Below are 22,937 nucleotides of genomic sequence, written 5' to 3' on the forward strand. Positions count from 1 at the left end.
AACGCCAAGCAAAAAATGTCGGTTACTCTTCAAAAGCGTGTTTACTGACTTTGAAATGTGTGTCGGGGTTAGTGGACGAGGCGGCGGGGGGATCGTAGTTTGAGTTGTGGAAATGTAATACGGCCACAAACAGACAGGGAACATCTGAAAACGCAAACGTCTCACGCCATTTTAAAGTTATTTAAAGTTGTGTTGGTCTTACCTCCAGCAACGGGAGTCCATCAGGCGTGTCACATTTACGTGTTTAAGTTTCCATTAGCTCCACTTTGCCGTCCGTGAGGAAACAGGAAATATTGGCTCCGGCATCTCCGGGTGGCGCATTTTTTTTATTTTATTTTATTTTTTTTATTTTTTTTAAATAAATTAGTGTAAAAAGTATTTTTGAAGTAAATGTCGACTTTAATAGTGAAATCCGACTTAGTCGAAATTCACGTTGCATCGCCAGCGCAGGAACGTAACTCGTACGTAACTCGAGGACTCCATGTATACCAAAAGCAAAAAAAAAAACACAAAAAAAAAACCCTTAGATTCTTTTGTTGGTCAGTGTACAGCAAGGGATTCTGGAGTTTAAACTAAGTAAGTTATATTATACTAAAAAGGAAAACCTAGTTTCCGTGTGTTGGTGTGCACTCTTATGTTTGATGTAGATAAAGCAGATGTGAATGTGAACAACAGAATTTTATGTAGCAAAATTATCCCATCAGCAGTGCATTTATAACTAAACAGATATAAATGAACATAATTCCATGCGATGCGTACTACTTGTATATATGGAGATGTTAAAAAACAGCAAGAGTAATCAGCAGTGTTGTATGTAGCAAAAACAATGCGATCAGCAGTGCACTGACAACCGTACATGAATATATACTATCCATATGATTTATGCAAATGTGAACAGCGGCAGTAAATTGTACGTGATGAACGTGTGCCAAGGTGCATTTAATTATATTTGTTGGGGAATGCAATGACGGGTTTACCAAGCGTGGTCTTGCATGAAATGAGGCGTATGTTACTCTGAATTGCATCACTTCCATAAACAATGAGCAAACCGGCCATTAAATGTCAATTAGCGCAACAAGTCTCCGCACATGGCCTCGAGTTTATCCAGCCGGGGGGTCTGCGGTCGCCCGGGATGTGTGTTTATTTTGCTCCCTTAAGCAAAGCAGTTCTTTACTTTGGTAATAGCATAATGCATGTTTTCTATGCAGCCCTGCGGGGTGCGCGAGGTTGAGCTGCAGCCCACATTGTGGTTCCCTAAGCACCACTTGAGTCGACTGGGGTATTGTATCAGGAATAGTACACGCACTAATATCGCTTACACAGACATAACGTGTCGCTCTTCATGTGGTATCAGCGGTCGATTTTTCCATAACTGGAGGAAACATCGCAACGTTCGCAAATGATCCACTGCAGCCACGGCTTTTATTTTCTATAACCACAAAAAAACTGCGTGCTATGCGTTGACTCATATCTCCTCCAGGTCCGTTTTGGCTTGGCTCTCACTGAAACCTTGGTGGTCCTTTCCCGCCCACAGGTGGAGATCACGCTGCAGGACGTCAACGACAACCCGCCTGTTTTCCCCAACGACATCCTGGACGTAACCATCGAGGAGAACGTGGGGGACGGCTTCAGGATAATGCAGCTAACAGCCACGGATGCGGACGAGGTAACGGCTCCCCAAGTTTCTGTTAGGACGCGCAGTGTTTTTGCACCTGTTGCTCTGCGCCCAGAAGAGCCACCGCGGGAGACATTTGGATTCAGAATGGGCTCTGAATTTTTGTTTCGCACTGTAGAAACAGCAATATACAAGTTACAGTGACGTTCCGCTGTGGTATGAGACGGTCATGAATGTAAAGAAATCATGGAAAATAGACTTTTTAATTGCTTGTATAAGACAAGTTAAATCTCCGGAGTGCATGTCGACCTATCAAATATGAAATTAAACAATCAAGTATATCTACTTGGCCCCTGGGCGCAGGTTGGAATCGCTTCTGCTCTGACTGCAGCTGGAAGGGAGTCTCCAGTCTGCAATAAAAACCTCGAAAGTTGTTAGCTTTGTCACTAGTCGTTAGAGGATTTGCACAAAGTTCATCTAGATGAGATGCCGCGGGAGTCATTTGAATTCAGAATACGGATTGAACTAACCACTAAAGTGTTCTATAATTTTTAAAAAAGGTGTCCATATATCTTATACCAGGCTATCAGGAAAAGGGACATAATGTGTCAAATAAACTTATTTTAATTTCTTAAATGCAAATAGTGTCAGTGTCATGGAGTGTCAGGAGTGAAATTACATGACAAATTAAATCTTTTGTTAGCTGCCTATTTCCAAAGTGCCCTGGAGCAAAACATTGTAATGTATGTAATGTATATAATAGTTTCTTTGGGGGCAACACGGTGACTGAGTGGTTAGCATGTCCGCCTCCCCAGTTGCGAGAAGCAAAGATCGAGTCCAGGCTCCGGCCTTCCTGGGTGGAGTTTGCATGTTCTCCCCGTGCCCGTGTGGGTCTTCTCCGGGTACTCTGGTCTCCCATCCCACATTCCAAAGACATGGCAGGTTAATTGGGTGCTCCAAATTGTCCCTCGGTGTGCTTGTGTGTTTGGATGGCTGTTCATCTCTGTGTGCCCTGCGATTAGCTGGCAACCAGTCCAGGGTGTACTACTACTGCTGGCTGGGATAGGCTCCAGCACCCTGACGATCCTTGTGAGGAGTAAGCGGTTAAGAACATGGATAGATGGATAGTTTCTTTGGGTCTCGGTTTGAGGGGTTAAACACTTCTGCTCTGACTTCATCTTAAGTACAATGAATAAAACCCCTAAAAGTTGATCAGTTTGCTGCTAGGCACTTTTTTTTGGGGGGGGGAAATAGTCACTAGACAAGTGTGAATACACAAGACACATTGAATGAGAGCCACCCCTTCATACAAATCTAAACTGAGGGTGAAAAGTGTGAAATAATATTGATGAGAATATGTCACAGATACTGGGGAACTGTTTTAAATTCTCAAGAAAACAGCCTATTACGTTAATAAACAACCATGGCTCTCTGATAAGGAAAGATGGTCGTGCAAGTCTAACCAGCAGAAATGTTAAAACCTTTTGATTCAACGTTTACATTTCAACATGTTGAATTTAGTTATCTCAATCTTTGGCTTGCAAGCAATGTCCTACCAGTGAAATAATGCTGCGTTGTTGCGAGCTCGTTAGCTAAATTGCCAACATGAGTGCTATCAGCATTATGTCACTTGAACCGGGTAGTGCAAATCCAGCTTTAGCGTATGGACATGAGTGGCTTCTTCACACCACTGCGACACACTCGTGCCACTCGAGCAACAAAGCGGGATTATCGGCCGTGACAGACGCTAGCTCGGCACGGCTAATATTAGCCCCTGACCTTTTTTTTTTTCTTGCACCTGACCGAGGCAGATTACCAACTCTCGTTTGCTTGAGCATACCAACACGTTGACCCACTCACACATAATCCCCCAGGACACAGCGCCGACATGTGCACTTGGAAATTGTTCCGATGTCTCGCACATTTTTTTTTTTTTTTACGTTATTTGAGAGGTCCCACAGGAGTATCCTACCTTGCCACTAATCCCCCCCGGCATTACATCACTGTCTTTGAAAAAAAACAACAACACTATACTAATAAACTGTTGCTTACTTATTTTTTTTTATATATTATTAATAATATATAATATTTTTAAAACAGCCCTAGTAAAAATAACATCATTTTATAATTTTCTTTTAAATTAATTACAGGAAACCGTAGTCATTTTAGGATGGGACCTAAATAATGTAATAAGACGCACATTAATAAGTTGTGGGATTTTTTAGTTGAACATTTAAAGGTACAATTTCACATTTTTTAATTTTACATTAGATAATTTTAGTCTGAGCCTTGTTAAAATAATTTCTTAGAGGCTTGAAGTGGTCGGAGCAGGTTACAAAGCGAAATGTTTTTATCTATTTTTCCCAAGCTGCACCTCTAAATTCAACAAATTCTGATAGTAAAACTGTTAAGAACAATTTTAAACTATATTTTTTTTGAATTTATAGTCTAACTGGCCATTAATGACAATATTTGTGCATTAAAGTCAATCATCATATAGGCCGACGAGCCCGACTGAAACAATGTAATCTGACAGCTAATTTAAAACCATTCATGGTGTTTATGATTTTTTTTTTCCTGGACCAAAATAATTCTTCAACCTTCCTTATTTAAAAATAAAAATAAAAATAAATAAATAAATAAATAAAAATAAATCTGATTTCATTGTTGTTAGCTAAGCATGATTAAAATCAACATGTTTTTCTTCATTGTTCTCAAACTGCTGTGGCTCCCCAGAAGGGAATTCCTCACAAGTCAACTTCCAGTCTGAATTCATTGGTTTTGGATGACATCACCTGTCTCCCCTCCTTCCACGAGCAACAGGTTTCCCGTCGTTAGCTGCTTAGTCACAATATGAACATTAAATCCAGGGGGTAAAGCCGGGCCATCGAGTTTACAAAGAGCCAGAATGGTCTCGAGTTGAAATGACGAGGCCACACAACTTTGAACGTGCAGCTGTTGGCCTCGCCCCCGCGTCGTGTGAGGAAAGTCATAAAGACGCACTTATAGGCTTTGCTTTTTTTTTTTTTTTTTTTTTTTTTTTAAATATATATCGACTGTAAATCTCAGAGCCTGAGGCCAGTTTGAGAGTTGGTTTGGAATGCTGGATTTTAGGGACATCATTTGGCCTTTCATCTCGGCAGGCATATGGAATTGAAATTATGCTCACTTTTTCCTTGCACGGATTTAAGGGGACGGCAGTCTGAGCTGTGGCCCACAAACTATTTTTGTCATTAGTGAAAAAACATCCATTTACTAAGAGCTGTATTGAAGAAAAAAGTTTACATAAATTGAAGATGTTTCTTTAAAAAAAGGTTACAACAAAGTAAAAGTTATGCTCCAAGCCAAGTTGGTTGCCCACATCCTCTACAGGAAACCTAAAAGTTGGGAACAGATCGAAAGATTCCCCTTCGAGGACAAGCTGTTGACCAGCTGACAGGCTGAATGCAGACATCATATCCCAGTGTCGTAAAATTCTGTCTGGCTGGGCCCGTTTTCACCCCTCAAAGGTTGAATTGAAGTCAATGTTTAAGCCCTTGGAGCATCACAGGTTCGAGCTCTTTTGAAAACCTTTGTCACCTCATTTGACTGACGCGTTTTATTAGATTTCTTAACTCCCGTGGAAACGTTCACATGTGCATTTTTAATGAGGACAAATTGCAACAGCAGGTGCTCCAGGAGGGCTTTCTGCAACTGAGCGTTGAAATGAACATCACCTACTGGGAGCTTATGAAGCCGCCTTTGAGCTGACGCGAAAGCATTCAAAAGACCAACAGCTGCTTTGTCCATTCATACTTTTCAAGGCTTTCCTTGACTCCCTGCCCAAGGAAGTGTGCCACAAGTATTATGCAAATGCCAGGTCAGTGCAGATGTGCAGTCGGGGGCTTTGGTTATGCTCAACCAAGACTCGGAAATTTATGATTTCCGACTAAGAAAAGAGCCGCAAAACGTCACTTCACTGAGTTTCGGAAATACAGACACAATCGCTTAAAAACTTTATTGCATTCCATTGTTTTTCACATAAACACTTCACTTGTAGGGTACTAACAGGCATTTATTTTTTAGGATAATAATGTAAAATGATATAAAAGTGGAATCCATAGTACATGGCATACATTATTTATGGTTGAACTATTAACATAACATCATCTATTGCCCATACATGTCCACTTTTTTACACCATGTCCGGGTGTAAGGTTTTTTTTTGTTTTTTTTTAATATAAATTCATGAATATATCCGGTTTGCCTTGATTTTTAAATGACCAATAAGCATGAGATGTGGTTGCAACGTGGTCTTGAGGCAAAAAGATTGTCCATTTGTCAAGTTAGACTTATAAATAGTTATGGCTTTTTTTGTTTTATTTTCTACACAGAGAGCCAACAGCAGAGGCATACATTAAACTTATGTTATAATGTTTGGCATCTTTGAGTAATAACCTCACAAGCCAGATTAATAGTTGTGATTCACTCAAGGGAGTTCTTCACATTATCAATCTGGAACTTCCTCGGTAGATCCGTTTGGGAAAGGCGGGGCATTCTGTACAGTACTTCGAGTCGATTGGATGATGCAGCATCTTGTATACGTTTGTTTTGACCAATTACGGCAACGGATGAAAATGTCGTCTTCAGTCTCATCTTAGGGAAAAAAAACAAACAAAAAAGCCCGAACATCTTTACCAGCTAAAAATGCATGAAGTGCTTCTCGCTGTTCAACCTTCAACAAGGAAACAGTGAGTAATTCTGCGAGAACAGAATTGTAGTGTCTATTAGGTTTGTTTGTTCCCCCTGCCATCAGCGCTTCCTGGTTTCATCCCGCCTGAAACAATGCCTGATTGGTCCGACTTAAAAAAAAAGGTCGGTTGCAAATGTATCAGCGGGAGCGGTACAACATGCATTCTTGCGGTATTTGTACAAATACCGCAAGAATTCAGCTTGAGTAAACTTTGAGTATCATTTAAGTACCTCGAGGCTGGGCCGAGTGTCCTCTTTTTTTGGACATCAAAATAAAGGTATAGCCACCCTAAATATAGGGAATGTTGAATATTTTTCAAGTGGTCAGGGGATTACTTTACCGTATTTTTCCTCTGAGTTTTTCTGAACGCATGGTTCCTTTCGCCCTTCCTGACACGTCAACATCACTGCCATCTTGGCTGGATTACGAAAGGCCTGGAAAGCAATTCAAGTCAAAGATGTGGCTACCTCTTTTTTTTTTCCTGGATAGCCACTGCGTCAAATAGAAACAGGTGACGGGTGTCAGCACATAGTTTTTCAAACGTTTGCCTTGCCCAGTTTGTCCTCAAGCATTCGGTCTGCTAAATGAGTTTCCTTCTGTTCCTACTGGAAGGCTGCTGTTTAATTGGTTAACCCCCCTCTCGCCTCCCCTTCCCAATGATGTGTCTATCGAGGGCCGTAAAGTAGGCTTGAGTCAAGGTTAAGAATAAGAGTGCCGTTAGTGTGTAAGATCTTAATCACATACTTTGCTAAAAAAAAAAAAAAAATACTTTGAAGAATCAATGCAATTTTTCCAGGTCGTTTTGTTAAAACGTCGTGGCCCACCTGCCACGAATATTAATTGGCAAACCCATGACCGTTAGTTTCCGGCCTGCAGACCTGATGGGATTGCCAGAGCGAGAGACACTGATTGATGACAGCAGGGTTTTTAGATGACTACAGCCTCACGCCGGCTGCCTTCTTACTTTTTGGTTTTATTGCGCCTGGACCGCAGAAGGGGTCTCTGCTAATGCAATGAGACAAGGTCAAGCATTCGGGAAAAAGTCCAGATAAGAACTCATCCTGAATTGCAACTATAGTAACTTGGTTGACATGTTTGACTTTTGGGGTTCATTATTATGTCAAAGGCATGGACTGGCTAGCAACCAGTTCAGGGTGTACTGCCCGAAGCCAGCTGGGATAGGCCCCAGTACCCCCGCGACCCTTGTGAGGAAAAGCGTCTAAGAACATTTTCTTAGATTCTTCTTGTATAAAATAAACCTGTGCTAAGCTTTCAAAGCACATCCTGTATTCTACTCTTGTTCTCTTTCACTGAAAAACACTGGTATATGTAGTAAAGTAACAGGCACGCTACAATACATTGGAGGCCACCAAGTCGTGTGAATACAAATGTCATCAGGCAACAGCCAGTAAATATTCTAATACACTTATCTAAACATAAGCCCTCCTTTTGTCCAGGCAGGATCAAAAAGCACCCCGGCAAACCTCCCTAGATAGTAATACTGAGAGACAGTCTTCTCGCTGGCTTTTAAGCAGCTGTAACCAGACCCCTTGCCTCAATCCGCTGAATGGCAGCCGCTTTTTGATGTCGCTTTTTTATTTAATGCATAAAAAAAAGCCACAAGGCGAGACAGTCGTCTGATCTCCTATTGTCGCCGGCACAAACCTGAACGTCAGGCCTCTGTCATCGGGCTCTTTCACGCGACATATCACATTCAGGGCCTCCTCTCTGGTTCCAAAACTCCATGCCGTGGCTGTCACATGCTGTGCGGCTCGTACCAGAGGATCTCTTGGCTGCTTTATAAGAGGAACTCGGTGAACCTTCAAACACGAAAAGCGCCTTCTGAAAGGACGGATTTTGATGAGGCTAAAATTGTACAAGGCAACAACATGAAGTTCTCCCGATCACGGGCAGGTACACGAGTCAGTCAACGGTCATGCTTTGATCTTGAGCGGCTAACATGAGTGGCAAAATAATCAGATTTCCTGCTAGACAGAGACACTTTCATCACCAATTAATCAGTGGAAATGTTTAACCTCTCAGCGGCCTCTGAAGTCACACTTTGAGACCGAGTTCAGCAAAGTCCAACTTGCCAAGCCAAGTTTAACCTTTTTTTTTTCTCCTCCTGATTCAAAAAGAAGCACTAAAAATGTCAAACGGGTTTTTTTTCTCTCCATAAACGTTCCAATTGATTGGCGATCAAATCACGTTACAGTCAATTGAGATGGACTTCAGGTTCCTTGCAGCTCTGGCCAGGATAATCGTTAAAAATAGATCATGTTTTTTTTGTTCTCTTCCTCAAAGGGGCCAAACGCTCTTGTGACATACACCATCATCAGCGGGGCAGACGACAGTTTCCGGATTGACCCCGAGTCCGGTGACCTGATCGCCACCAAGAAGCTGGACCGCGAACGGCGCTCCAGTTACTCCCTGCTGGTACGCGCCGACGACGGGAAGCAGTCGTCCGACATGAGGCTCAACATCACCGTCGAGGACGTCAACGACCACACGCCAAAGTTCTCGCGGCCGACATACTCGTTCGACATCCCTGAAGATACGGCATCAGGTAGGGACTTCTTATGGTCTGGTACTTGGGGTGGCCGCATCCAGATTTGACCCACATCACAAGAACTCCGAGTGGACGTTTGTGTGTATTTGTGCACTGCGATTGAATGGTGACCAATCCAGAGCGTACCCAAACGAGAGATCCCATAGGCTGCAGCTCAACCACTTGCTATGATGACAATCTGGACAGAAAATTAGAAAATGGATGATGTGAAGTGAAAACTATTTTGATCAACGTATTCAGCAGCCAGCCTGGTAACATCATTAGAAACGCTACATTGTATTTATCAATGTCACGAATGACTGGCAGTCTGGTCGAGCTTTTTATTTGAAAACTTGTCCATTTGTGATTGAGCAAGTGCGTCATCTGTCTTCACAAAAAAAAAAAAAACCTTGCAGTGATAACCCTCCGCTGAGTTTTTTATTTAATCACATTGGAAATCTTTGAAGTTTTTTTTTTTTGGTTATCGACTGTCTCGCAGGCTCCATTGTGGCGGCGATCCTCGCCAGCGACTCTGACTCAGAGGTGAACGGCGAGGTCACGTACTCACTGGAGGACGAGGACGAGACTTTTTTGCTCAACCCGGTCACCGGCGTTTTCAACGTGACGCGGCCGCTGGACTACGAGAACCAGCAGTACTACATCCTGACGGCCAAGGCGCAGGACGGCGGGGGGCATGCCAGCACGGTTCGGGTCTACTTCAACATCCTGGACGTTAACGACAACGCGCCGGCGTTTAACAACACCGTGTACAGCACGTCGGTTTTGGAGAGCCTGCCGCCTGGATCCAGCATCGTTGCTGTCAGCGCCAGTGATGCAGATGATGGTACGTACCGTAATTTCCGCACTATAAGGCGAACCTAAAAGCCTGCAATTTTTTCAAAAGCTGACCATGCGCCTTATAATCCAGTGCGCCTTATATATGGATCAATATTGAGCCGCAACAGGTATCACTGTCAATACGTTATCGGTGACCCTACACGATCGGCAGAAGATCCCGCCATCTTGGATCGCTAGCTAATACTAATACTTTACCTCAGAGAAAATAATAAAACGGCTGTTTATTCATTTTGGGAGTGAATGGAGTTGTCAGAAAGCTGGTTTGTAATCTATTAAGTTTGACTGACCTACCTGACTGTTTTGTTGACGTTCCCTTTAGCGCAGCACCATCTAATGGATGCATAACGTAACCCTAGCCTCTACTGTAGCACCTTATATATGGAAAATGTTTTAAAATATGTCATTCATTGAAGGTGCGCCTTATAATGCGGTGCGCCTTATAGTGCGGAAAATACGGTACATGGAGGACAATGAACAGATGTACAGTTAACGCACACCATATTGATACAAGATTGCATTTTTTTTTTTACACTTAGTCACTCATCTGAAAGATTTATAGACACACTCTCTGGACACAACATTAGGTACTTGCCCTTCTACTTGATTAATCCGATCCATAATATATCATACTGAAAGGGGTTTAACAGCAGGTATGGCAGTATGATAATATGAGAATCATGTAAAAATATAGAATAAAATAAAAGCCAGCGTAGGTTCAATTACCACTCAATGACGGTGTGGATGTGCGTGTGGCGATGCAACCAGAGTGTTGTCTGCCTTTTGCCCGACAACAGGGATAGGCTACAGTAAAACGCGATAGTAATTAGATGAAAGAAGAAAAAAAATAGAATAAAATCCTGAACGCAACATGTTTTATATTGGATTTCACAAGTTGTTGTTGGTGTACCATTTGGAATGTCTGGTTAGTATTTCGGTATGAGCCAAATGGCTTTCCCTGCCTTCCTTGATTTCTTTATCTGGCCTGTTCGAAGTTGACCCGTGGTTTGGACCATTTGTCTTATGGAGAGATGACAGGTTCCAGGAATTTCTATGTTTGCGGTATGTTTTAAAAAAATGCCTAGTTGGTGCCCAAACAAACATCGCAGCACATCCAGCCAGTGTTTGGTAATGGCAGATGTGGTATTCATGACTAATGTACCAAGGAAAAATGGGAAATATGACTGAAATGACAAACTTTGAACATGCCCAAATCAGAGCAACAAAGAAGCTCATATTGGAAACTTTATTCTGCTTCTACCCTCCCTCTATAGTCATCTTGGCTGTATACAACCTCATATTTCATCTCATGCATGCATCATATATCAAACCTCACGTCACGCATCAAATGACTTCTCAAATACAACACGCTCACCATGTGATTAAGAGTGAGATCAGGTAGTGGCTTTTGCCAAGCCCGCTGTAATTACCGCTACATGCGGGCCTTAATGCGCTGGTTGTGACCTACATTCCCAGGGAAATACGGCGTCCAGTCCTCCTCACCGCAATCTCATAAACGTATAGCTGCCTGTTCCCACTGTCCAAATAAAACACCGCCATTGTTAGCACTTCCTAAGCCCTGCCCTTTGACCCGGCCCCCCTTTGTCCGTGGACAGCGCGGCCTGAACTCGGATGGAAGTGGCACTCATGCCTTTGATAAGGGATTACTTGTGTACTGTAAATATGCTCTCCCCGGGTGTGGGAAGGTGCGGAGGCTTTCCACATGACTGGCCCGTTGAGTTGAATTACCGATGCTCAATTTAAGATCATTTCAACCCCTCGACTTCCACTCATGCTTTTGGATAGAACCCAACGTCAAGTTTACATCTGAAATGTTTGGATCCTTGGAAGCCTCATAGTCCAACATTAATTAATCAGTTAATTAATTAATAATTAAAATAAAAAAATAAAATAAAAATACTTTTTTTTTTTTTTTTTTTTTAAAGTCGCACAATTCCGTTAACAATTTCATATTTTCAGAGGAAGAAAAAAACTTTGTAATGTGAAAAAAAAAAAAGAAATACATACAACAGAATTTATTGCAAATTTATTTGCCAATCCCAAACTATGGCTCACAGAATCAATCCGTTAATCGTTTTAACTAATGTGCCTATTGTGAAACGTACATTCAGAAGCGCTTTGACATGTTTGTCTTTCGATAGCCGCCTGCCATGGACCCAAGATTTCATCTTCCATTTTGCAAAGACAAGCGCGGGGAGTTCCAGCTGTTGTGCGTCCACAATTTGTGGAAAAGGATGCCAGATAATGCATTTAAGCAATTTAGCATATCTAGCAATGTCATCTAGAACAATGGATGCCGGGGAAAATGTTCGACCTTCCACTATCCGGCACAATGTATTTGTTATCTAGCTCATTTGTAATCCAAGGTCTTATTAGAGCACGACTTGCAAATGTATTTTTGTTTATGGTGACTGTGAATGTCATCTTTTTTTTTTTTTTTAGCTCTAACTTCACTCAAACAGTTCTAATCAAAATAGAATGTGAATGCCCAATTTAATCTTCTTGAATCTGCGTTGCTTTCCTCCAAATGAAATCTAGCGACCAGGTTTAGTTAATTTTTTCCAAATTTAGGCCTGGGAGCAAAGTACAAACTCAATTTAACAAATCAGGCAGTAAGCACTTATGACCAGATGTTACATGTCCGTATTATTTTACATTGGACCATTAGGTAGTATACTGAAGGTCGTGTGTGGTTACAGTTCAACAGGTGGTTTTACAGTCAGAACTTTTATTTTCGTGTAGTGTCGCATTACCTAGCTTGGCTCATTAAGAAACAGCTGAATGACAAAGGGTTGACCTGAGAGTCGTCGCTGTTGAAAAAGTGAAACTTTTTGTTTGCAAACAGGAAAAAACAGCATGTCAAAAACAACCTTGTCTCACGTCTGGACACCAACAACAATCGGTGGCTTCCTGGTTTCCGCTATTTTTTCGAGACACAGACATCCACTTCCCATTCCAACCATAGCAAGCTATTTTTTTGTCATGTATGCTCTGTGTGAGACATGGAAGTTGCCATGTCAACACAATTGGCTGAAAAATGACTGTTTGCATGTACGTTACGGGGTGAGAGTTTTACCTTTCTGTCATTTATATTCATATTGTCATTCAGACATACACATTTTTCCACAATTTAAAATGGCTCCCACATGTCTTAATATTTCTGTGAAACACTTTTAATCAAAATACCACAAGGATCCAGAATTAGAACTCTTTTTCCACCCGATTTTTTTTTTTTACTTCGAGCTTGGTTCTGCCACCCCTCTAGTACTGTGCCAACACTGAGTGCGGCTTTCATTACCATGACAACCGGGGGTAGTCTTGGGGGATTGTGAATAGACTAGCTGCTACAACTAACCCAGGAAACAAAACTAATCTCCCATGCAGACAGTAAAAGAATCATTTCTTTTTTCGCACCTTAGCACCCAGCGATGACACTGCGTTTCAGAGAGCGTAGTTAGGCCAGCACTTGACAGCGGTGGATATTGGCCCGGCAAAGATACCAAGTCATGTGCGCTAGACCTTGGTATGAGGGCAGTTTTATGTAAATAAGTAAATCATAGTAAGCGTAAATATTTCTTACGGGCATTTTTGGAAATCGACAGGGAACAAAAGATTTACTGGGTTGTCTAATTTCACACTTGATGGGTGGACAGGCACTTCAGAGATGGATTACATTTTCGAAAGTATCTGCACTATATCTTCATCGTATCCCCGTCAAGTCTAGAGGGTAAAGTTTGCATAAAGAACATCAGACAGCAATGATTGATATTTGACCCTTATCAAATCAATATTTTGTCACATCTAATCTTCTGTTTGATCTACAGGTCCCAATGCCCAACTTCTTTACAAAATCGCATCAGGCGATCCACAGGACCACTTTGTTATAACCAAAGATGGCGTTCTGCAATCCAAGAAGGCCTTGGACAGGGAGACGCAGTCCTTCTACAACCTGGTGATCACAGTCAATGACCTGGCTCCACCTCCGACGACCCGCTTCACCAGCACCGCCCAGGTGTCTATCATCCTCCTGGATGTCAACGACTGCCCACCGACGTTCATCTCCCAAAAGAAGACGTACATCCAGGAAAACACTCCAGTGGACACGTCAGTGTTCACCGCTCAGGCTACAGATGCCGACAGCGGGCCCAATAGCTACGTTGAGTATTCTCTCAAGGGACCCTTTGGTAACAAGTTCAGCATTGGTACCATAGATGGGGATGTTAGGTTGATTGGAGAACTGGACCGAGAGGAGCTTGCGAATTACACTCTGACGGTGGTCGCCACTGATAAAGGCGAACCACCGCTGTCGTCCACCATGGATGTGACCATGTTGGTTCTGGACGTCAATGACAACACGCCGAGCTTCTCCCAAAATATCTACGACATTGAATTCGAGGAGAACACCTTGACCGGGACGGACATCATCCAGGTGTTTGCCACTGACGCCGACGAAGGCACAAATGGGCAAATCCGCTTCTCCATCTCAGGGGGAAATACCAACGGAGACTTCAGGATGGATTCGGTCACAGGGATGGTCTCGGTGGCCAAGCAGCTGGATCGCGAAGTCCAGTCTACCTATTCGCTGGTTGTCCAAGCGTCTGACCGTGGGAGCAGTCCAAGGGTGGATCACGCGACGGTCAACATCGTGTTGCTGGACGCCAACGACTGCTCACCTGTTTTTGAGCTCTCTCCTTACACCGTCAATGTTCAGGAGAACCTTGAGGAGCTACCGAGAAACATCCTGCAGGTGACTAGATTTACTTTGGTCTTTTGTGTCAAGTTATTTAACATGCTAGAAGATCAATAACATTCACAGATTGTCTGAGTGAGCAGATTGTATTTTTGAATGACACAGTCCTGAGACCTCAAACGAGATAATACCCTAAAGTGATTTCTGTTAACTAACTCAATAAGTGCAGGTATGAGAGTTGTATCACTACCTCTGGTGTGGTGGTGTGTTTCTTCAAACCGCATGTTATGAGAAAAACATGAGTGAACCGATGATTTAATGATGGAAGACTACAATTTGTCCCGCTCAATTTGGGCTCCGCGGGATTTCAAAATATGCGGCTTGGCTTAAATGCACCACAGAAGTCATTACGCTCATGACCACCATGGTGATTTAAATGAGCCGCGTATAAAAATGGAGAACGACTAATTTCCAGAGTCTGTCTTCTCTCGACTCAGTTGCGAGTATGTTTTTCTGCCCCTTTTTTCTGATTCCCAGAGGAAATCTGATTGGGCAAATTGAATAAGTAATGAACTTCCTGCCCTCAACAATTACCTTCATGGTACCACTCTGATGACATTAACCCTGTGGCGGAACGTTGTTACTCTCATGTAGTCAACATGACACATTGTTACTCACAGCTAACTATCATTTTAATGTGATGAACATCACATTCTGGGATGGAGTAAATCTCATCCTTGAATAAGGGTATGGCGGTATAGAAAATGGATGGATAGATGAATGGGTAATTTAACAGATCATCTCTAATGTTGGAGCGCTTTGATCCAACACAAACCACAATCACATTCAATCACATTTTTTCGGGTCTAGCAGACATTTAGTTGGAAGTTGCAGCAAAATTAGCTCCAGACAAGTCCCACAGTGGCGTCTAGACAACCTTTGATAGCCTCCAGTCTTGTAGAAAATGGATAGACTTCTCTAGTAACAAATAATAAACACATTCAAGCACTCTGAAACATCTTTCTTACAGGCGTTTTTTTACTTCTATTCAGAGGTGGACGATTTACAAAATGTTGGTGGTCTGTCATACGACATCGTCAGTCTGTTATTTTTCCAAGCTAAACTGTCATGGTCAGTCCGTCATTTTATTTTAACCACGTCATCACTTTGTCACCACTATTTTAGGACCGGCAGACAGAGGTCAGTCCGTCAACCAAACGGGCATCCATCAGTAACAGACTGAGAGGTCCGTCTGTTCGTGACAATTACACTGATGGACGAGAATACACTTCTGTCAGTGCTTACTACAGCATTTATTTTATTTTATTTTTTAAAGTTCCTCGTCATAAAAACAGCCATCCATCAGTGATGGACTGACAGACAGTTCATCCGTTCTGCTGCTATTGTTCTCTGTTGGTATTTTCTATACCCTGTTGTCTCTTCTCAAACCTTGTTCTGTCCAATCTTACCCCAATGAAATATCCACCACAATACAAATAACAGAGAGAGAGAAAGAGTATATCTAAGTTTCTCTGTTGCAGAGAAAATTTGTTCTGGCATACAGATACAGAAGAAACGTCCTCCTCCGTTTGTTTCAGGTTGTCGCCAGGGACGACGACGAAGGCGCCAACGGTCAGCTCAGCTACATGCTGAGCGGCGGCAATGACGAAGGCGCCTTCAGCTTGTCGTCCAGCGGTCAACTGAGTCTGACTCACACTCTGGACCGCGAGGCTCAAGGGAAATACATCCTGCTGATCACAGCCACCGACTCGGGTAAGGCGGAATTCCGAGGTTCTTAGCTACGAGGGCTGGCGCGAAGGGTGATTTTCTTTTGGTTTTCTGAGATTTTATTTCACTTCCAGAATAGATTACTCATTTCTGCAATTGCGCCACATTTTTTTTATGCGTGATTGGGTTTATCTGGTTAGCGCTGTCCCTGAATGGTCACTGTTGGAGTTCAGTAACATACTTCCAGATCACCCAAGAAAACTATAATAAACTTGTGTGCAGTCAACAAATATTTTGATTTCATGGTGTACGCAGCGCTCGTTTTGTGTGGCCCGATAAGATAAACATTGGAGAGTTTTTAGCTTGCAAACTAGCGGGTGTTTTTTACGATCTGGTCCCTAGAAATCTATTGAGCGGCTTTGACCGAATAGAATCTCGGGTTTATTTGGATACGGCGGTAGGGCTCGTTTTGGTCAGATAAAAGCTTAACTTGTTATTGCTCGGAGGCCAGTTAATGTGCAGTAAAATGAGTACATGCGTTGCCTTGTTGCAGCCAAATCACATGGTGTCCCCGCTTAAGTATATATGTCTGCCCCCACTCCGGCATAGTTGTAATGATCTATGGGTGGTTCTGTATCATTCCTGGACTTGTGTTGTATTTTGGACTGTGCAGAGGCGTCAGTGAGAATTCAAAGATTTGCATTCAATGGCCCCTGGAGAGTTGAATGAAGGACTTGGAGGGGAGTCCTCTGTGTTTGGCACATGATCAAAGTCTTTGGTATGGCTGTTGATGGACAGTTGTTGGGGTCTAAATTTGAACGACCTTGCCGCGACGCCATAAATGTTAAAAGAACAAAAGACGGAATTGTATTTTTGCTCCTCAAAATGGCTGTTTTTAATCATGTCTTACTGTTAGCGAAACCCGCTTTATCACATTCATTCTCTCTATTTGATGCTTCAAATTGATGACAGCCCATAAATATAAGATATCAGTCGAGAAGGGAAATGGAAAAAAAAACTGCTCCAGGGTCCCACTGTCGCCATCATAAAACCCTTGTAAAGAGTACAGGCAATGTTTTAAATTAACATTTTAAAGTTATTAATGGCCATACAAGAATCACAACTGTTAATATTAAGATGGAAAAACCATAAAACAGTTCAGTTATCTTTAAAGGAGACATATTATGCTCTCCGCCCTCCCCTAATTTTAAAACAGTTCCTTGGTGTCTTCATAAATATCATTTGGCATTCCGAGGTCAAAATAAACAAAAGCTCAAGCATTATAGTATACTGAACATTTTGCTGGCTTTGGGCCGTAACCTCGTAAGTCACAATTTGGCAAATGTCTTTTTTTTTTTTTTTTTTTTTTTTCAAAAAAATCTGCGCTTTTAGTCAGTCCACACGTGGTCTTGATTTTTACAAATTATTGAGCAATCCAAAGTGTTAAAAATGGCTTACTCTCTTTGATGATACAATGTCAATGATTGAACTAACGTGCCGTTTTGGAGATCCCCTGAAAATAAGCATTTATAATTGTATTCATCATTGGGCCACTGAAGTGAACTTGTGTCAAGTCGTGTAGCAAATATTTGTCGAACAAATTTCAACAACTTTGCTAAACATTGCTTTTGTGCATGAAAATGGCGGGTTTTTACCTCTCTTAGCTTGCAAGTATCCATCCATCCATCCATTTTCTTCACCGCTTATTCCTCACAAGGGTCGTGGGGGGTGCTGGAGCCTATCTCAGCTGGCTTTGGGCAGTAGGCGGGGTAACACCCTGGACTGGTTGCCAGCCAATCGCAGGGCACACAGAGACAAACAACCATCCACAGTCACACTCACACCTAGGGACAATCCGGAGCGCCCAATTAACCTGCCATGCATGTCTTTGGAATGTGGGAGGAGGCCGGAGTACCCGGAGAAGACCCACGCAGGCACAGGGAGAACATGCAAACTCCACCGAGGAAGGCCACCGCCCGGACTCTAACCCGAGTTTTTAGAACTGGGAGGCGGACGTGCTAACCAGTCCACCACCGTGCCGCCCTAGCTTGCAAGTAATTTTTGGAAAAAATAACCATACCTGGACGTCACCATCCGGCAAAATACAGACCTGTTTATGTTAATTTGACGCAGTGTGCTTCCTTGACATAACTTATTTTATTTAGGCTGGCCCTTCTTTTAGAATAGGTTTTGTTTAAAAAAAACAACAAAAAAAGCCAAAGAAAAAGCAAAACACTATTTAATCCCTTCATGAACTGAAGTCTCTTAGTTACCTTTCGAATTGTACGACATCTAGGGGCATCCAATAATTCATTAAACAAACGTCATTCAATGACCATCAACTGGTTTTGCATGTCTGTATAGCTTTTTCCTTGGCTTTTTGTGGCTGTTATAGACAATGGCAGAAAATCTAGACTAAAATTCCTGAACAAAGCTGCATTCCAACAATGCAACATTGAAAGGGGCTATCCATAATTAATATTGTTTCAATTGATTTTTCTTACATTACACGACTTAGGTGGACGTCTTTGCCCCAATGGTTTCTTCATGTTATATTTAGGGGTTTGCTCGCTTGAAAATTGTGTTTAGAAGTTTGTGCCACATGGACAGAGCTGCCCGACGAGTGAACATACTAATTTGGTGCTGGACGGCTTTTTTGCACTGTTCACATGGAGTCCATATTTAGAGCCCTTGACAGCACTACCAAAATATTTTGACAAGACATTTTCAGTACAATGTTGGTGAGAGGCAGCGAGAGCGACAGAGACAGAGAAAGGATTTGGGTTAGAATATCAAAATATCAAAAAACCCATAATCAAGAGCCCAGTCTAAATTATCCAGTAGTGTTTTTCTCACATTTTTGAGGCCTGGGCCCGAGAAGACGGAGGCAAATGCTTCTCTCAGGCACCATTTGGCACGACGGGCTGAAAAGGTGGATGCTAAAGACGTGTCTCCGCGTCTGCAGGCTAGCGCGGCTCGTTCCTGACCGCATTTGACATTTCAAAGGCCGCCTTCATCTTTCCCCGTGGTGCCAGATCTTTGGCCAAAGATATGCGGCGGAAAGACAAATGACCCTGTCGGACAAGATCTCAGTGCTGAGACTACGATTAGATGGAAGTTTCAGGCCAGAGTTTCTCTATAGCATCTTCCGCAGCATGTTTCTGCGTCATCACGGATATATTCCGCCTTCAGATTTCAGGCTTTGTATTTTGCCTGGCCACTCTGACTTGTTCAAGGCCTTGAGAATCAGTAGTTCTGGCCGATGTAACTTCTTTAATCGATTAGAGTTCAAAGTCATTTTCACAGGTCCTTCAATGAGGGCAGTACTTTTCCATCTTCTATGCTATTCTACGGGGAAACAAAGTCGTCACAGCAATATTTCAACTTTGGAGGTTGCTTTAAACAGGGGTGCTTACTATTTTAGGTCCAGGCATAATTTACTCCAATTTATTTTGCGGACCTCACACCTAAGGAATCGTGGACCCCTGGGGTTTACCGGACCTTAGTTTGAGAACCGCCGGACTGTAGACAAATCACAAGCTTTTTGCCGCCTTTGTTTACGGGAAAAGCTGTTTGCAGCATTCCTGAGTAAACGACTTCATTTTATTGCCAAGATATGGCAACATCTGCAGGCAAAATGCAAAAATACTGGAAAATTACAGATATACCTGGATCCCACGGCTACAAAAATAACAGAGTACACAGGGAGTAAGTAAAAGCCATAAAAAACGTATGGAAAGGAGTTAAATGAGCTGAGCTCCTTGCGAGAGTTTTTGTCAGAGTCTGTGTGTGGTGGTGAGAACGTCCTCAGGGCACACTGACATGCCCCGACCGCATTCGGGCACATTTATTAAAGAGAAGCTCGAGTAAATCTTTAAACCCATGCCCATTATGGTGGATATGGTTGCCCATGTTTTCATATTCTCAGTGTTTGTATATGTGCATTGCATTTTTTTTAAGTGGCAGCTGAAATACTTGGACATCTCTCTGGGGTGAAGAAAGCTGTGTAACACAAAAACAGTGTGCATATTTTTAAGACAATCCTTGATCTTTATTGTTGAATCAATTTGTCTTTGAAGAAACAAGTCAATGTTTTACATCCGTGATAAATGAGGACAAGAAAACATGACCACAAACTCATTAAGTAGCAAACCAATGGCAATGGCATAAATTGTCTCAACCGCCCATTTATTCGGCTAAATAAATCGGCTACAGTATTAGTCAATAATGTCTCGACTGGAAACCACTAATTACAGTTTCCTCAAGCCACTCAAACCATCCAACAAAAACTTCATAGGCATCAGAATAGTCATGGAAGCATGTTTTTGTTTGTTTGTTTGTTTGTTTGTTTTTTTCTATTTTTAAGCATTTTATTTCTGTCACAAACAGTTATTGTCACTTGCTAACAGTTACGCTAACAAGAAGCTAACTAGAGCGCAAGTCATTTCTAGTCAGACATTCTCTGTAGTTAGTCCTTGGTACGTGTTGTTTTTATGAAAATAGCTTTGGGCAGCGTACAAAAAAAAAAAAAAAAAAGTTTAAAAGGTGGTTTGTGTGCATCGGCCTTGGCTAGCTGCACCTTTTACGATGTTTGTTCTCCCGGCCAGCATGTCACGTTCTTCCTATGCTAATTTTGTCACAGCTAGTATTAACTCTTATCCGCGAACGACTTTTGATGGCTTTCCAAAAGTTACAAGACACGTTTATTTGTATGGAAATGGGTATTTTGAGCAGTTTAGCTCGGGTGTATGTGATCTTGTGGTGCCGCTGAATGTTAAAATGCTAAAAAGGGACTGACTGCATGATCACTATTTCTACTTTCTAGATACTAACGTCGCCTTTGTCATAAGAACACAAAAGTAAAATCACTTCATTAAACTTTATTGCAAGCCTTAAAATCTTTGGACTTTCCTTGCTAGCATCCAAAGTAATAAATCTGCATAGCATATGGAGAAGAAGTTAAAGCAAATGAAATCACTCAAAATTTAAATACCAGGTCTATTTTTTCAATTTAATTTTTTGGATTCTATACTTTGCAGAATTGTTTTTCTTTGCTGAGCTTGTGAGAAAACTTTACACTTAGCCTACTCCGTTTGTGGGGTTTGGCACCGGGAAGATCTCTCAGGCTTGAACCCAGCTGAGGCCATTCACCGGGGGGTGCTGTGGACAGGGTCACATTAAAAGAAGCTTTGTCGCAAGGCAACAGGTTCTCAGAGGCGGAAAAATGTCAATTTTGCCTCGTCCGCGGCCAATGTTCTCCTCTCGACTCATTTTATTTACGCCGGCCCTTACGAGCACAATCGAGCCGCAGTCCATAAAGCGTAATTAACCGTTTAGCCTTAAGCTTCAGTCCACAGATGGGCCATCTCATAAAATTTACACATACATCCATCTCTCTTCAGTCAGCCTGTTCTCCGTTTAATGAATCCGGTTGTTTGAACATCTCAGCCTTCCTGTGTGCGTCTCAGCTTAACTTTTTTTTTTTTTTTGTGAAAAACATCAGTCGGCCACATATTGAAGGCACAGATTATCTCTTGTGCCAGCAGAGACACTCAAACCTCCGTCTTAGCGCAGCTTAGGTTGGCCAACTCGGGGCAACTCGCAGCCTTTCCCAGGAGGTGGGAGCCTCCGTTTCTTCCGAGTCAACACCCTGCACAAACCTCCAAGTCACCCCCTCCCAATCAGCATGCTCTGTCATAGCAGCTGCAGCATCCGAAAACAGATCGCTTAATCTCCATTAACACATGTATTTGTACCCCCTCCTGTTCACAAAGTATGGCCATGGCACCTTCTTGATGGTTAATGTGATTTGTCCAGTGGAAATGTACACTAATAAGGTGCTTAGACCCTGCCATATGTTTACACGAGACAATGCTTTTTGAGCTGAGAGGCTTACACGGGGGGGGGGGGGGGGGGGGGACTGTCTGTGGGTTTTTAGGGTGGAAGAGGAAGCAACAGATGGTCACATGGTCTCGATTGGTCTCATAGCCTTGGAAGCTTGTTATTTTAGACACCGTGTGCTTGGAGTTGCTCCAGGTTTCTCCATATGACGCTGCTCAGATATAGTTCCGCAATTAACGGACAACAAGAAGTTAAACAAACAGCCTAATTGGTTGTGGATTATTGTCAAATATCAAGCAGAGGGTGGAGTTTGGACATCTTTGTCCCTGAAGATATATCACCAAAAGTTTGGGAAATTGATTGGGAATGTGTCTGAATTGAAGGTGAGGCATTAGTTGATGAAGACATTTCACCCTAAACATCAGTACTAAAGAATCTTTTTGGGATAAAGATGGAAATGTCTTGAACAACCAACAACATGAGTTTTTATATTGGAACCACATTGCCCAAATTCCACTGAGACAAAGCTTCCGATCTTTGAGATCATCAAACTTATCCATATCGTAACATTTCATCCAGAGATCTCAGTTACCAGAAGGAAAACTACTCATGCAACCTGTCTGTTTAGGGTCTTGGCCATTTTGGTTATGATAGTCGGAAGCTACTCGAATTTTGTTTTGCTTTCATTCTTAAACATCCGAGCTCAAGAAGCCTCTTTGGATTAAAGGTGGACCTGTGTTGATTGAACACGCAAGAAAATGACCAAGCTCTAACTTAGCCTTACTAGCATTTGAGCCTATTCAGAACTCGTTTACTTTATGTAAAACTAGTCAACCGTGTCTGCAAATTCTCAGTCATCTCGGCCAAGGATTCTAATCAAAGGCAATCAGTCTTTTTTTTCTTTTTT

At 42.3% G+C, this 22,937-nt stretch overlaps 1 protein-coding gene across 2 annotated transcripts in view; it reads left to right on the plus strand.

Moving 5' to 3' along the window:
* The window catches only part of fat4 (FAT atypical cadherin 4), a 101,748-nt gene that overhangs the window by 50,642 nt on the left and 28,169 nt on the right, over positions 1-22,937 (plus strand). For both annotated transcript variants that reach the window (XM_077532307.1, XM_077532308.1), the window contains exons 2-6: positions 1,535-1,666; positions 8,652-8,913; positions 9,395-9,739; positions 13,596-14,518; positions 16,060-16,234. In XM_077532307.1, coding sequence (XP_077388433.1) covers positions 1,535-1,666; positions 8,652-8,913; positions 9,395-9,739; positions 13,596-14,518; positions 16,060-16,234 — 1,837 coding nt within the window. The remainder of the gene's footprint in view (positions 1-1,534; positions 1,667-8,651; positions 8,914-9,394; positions 9,740-13,595; positions 14,519-16,059; positions 16,235-22,937) is intronic.

The sequence above is a fragment of the Festucalex cinctus genome, chromosome 9 (genome assembly GCF_051991245.1).
Source record: "Festucalex cinctus isolate MCC-2025b chromosome 9, RoL_Fcin_1.0, whole genome shotgun sequence".
NCBI lineage: Eukaryota > Metazoa > Chordata > Actinopteri > Syngnathiformes > Syngnathidae > Festucalex > Festucalex cinctus.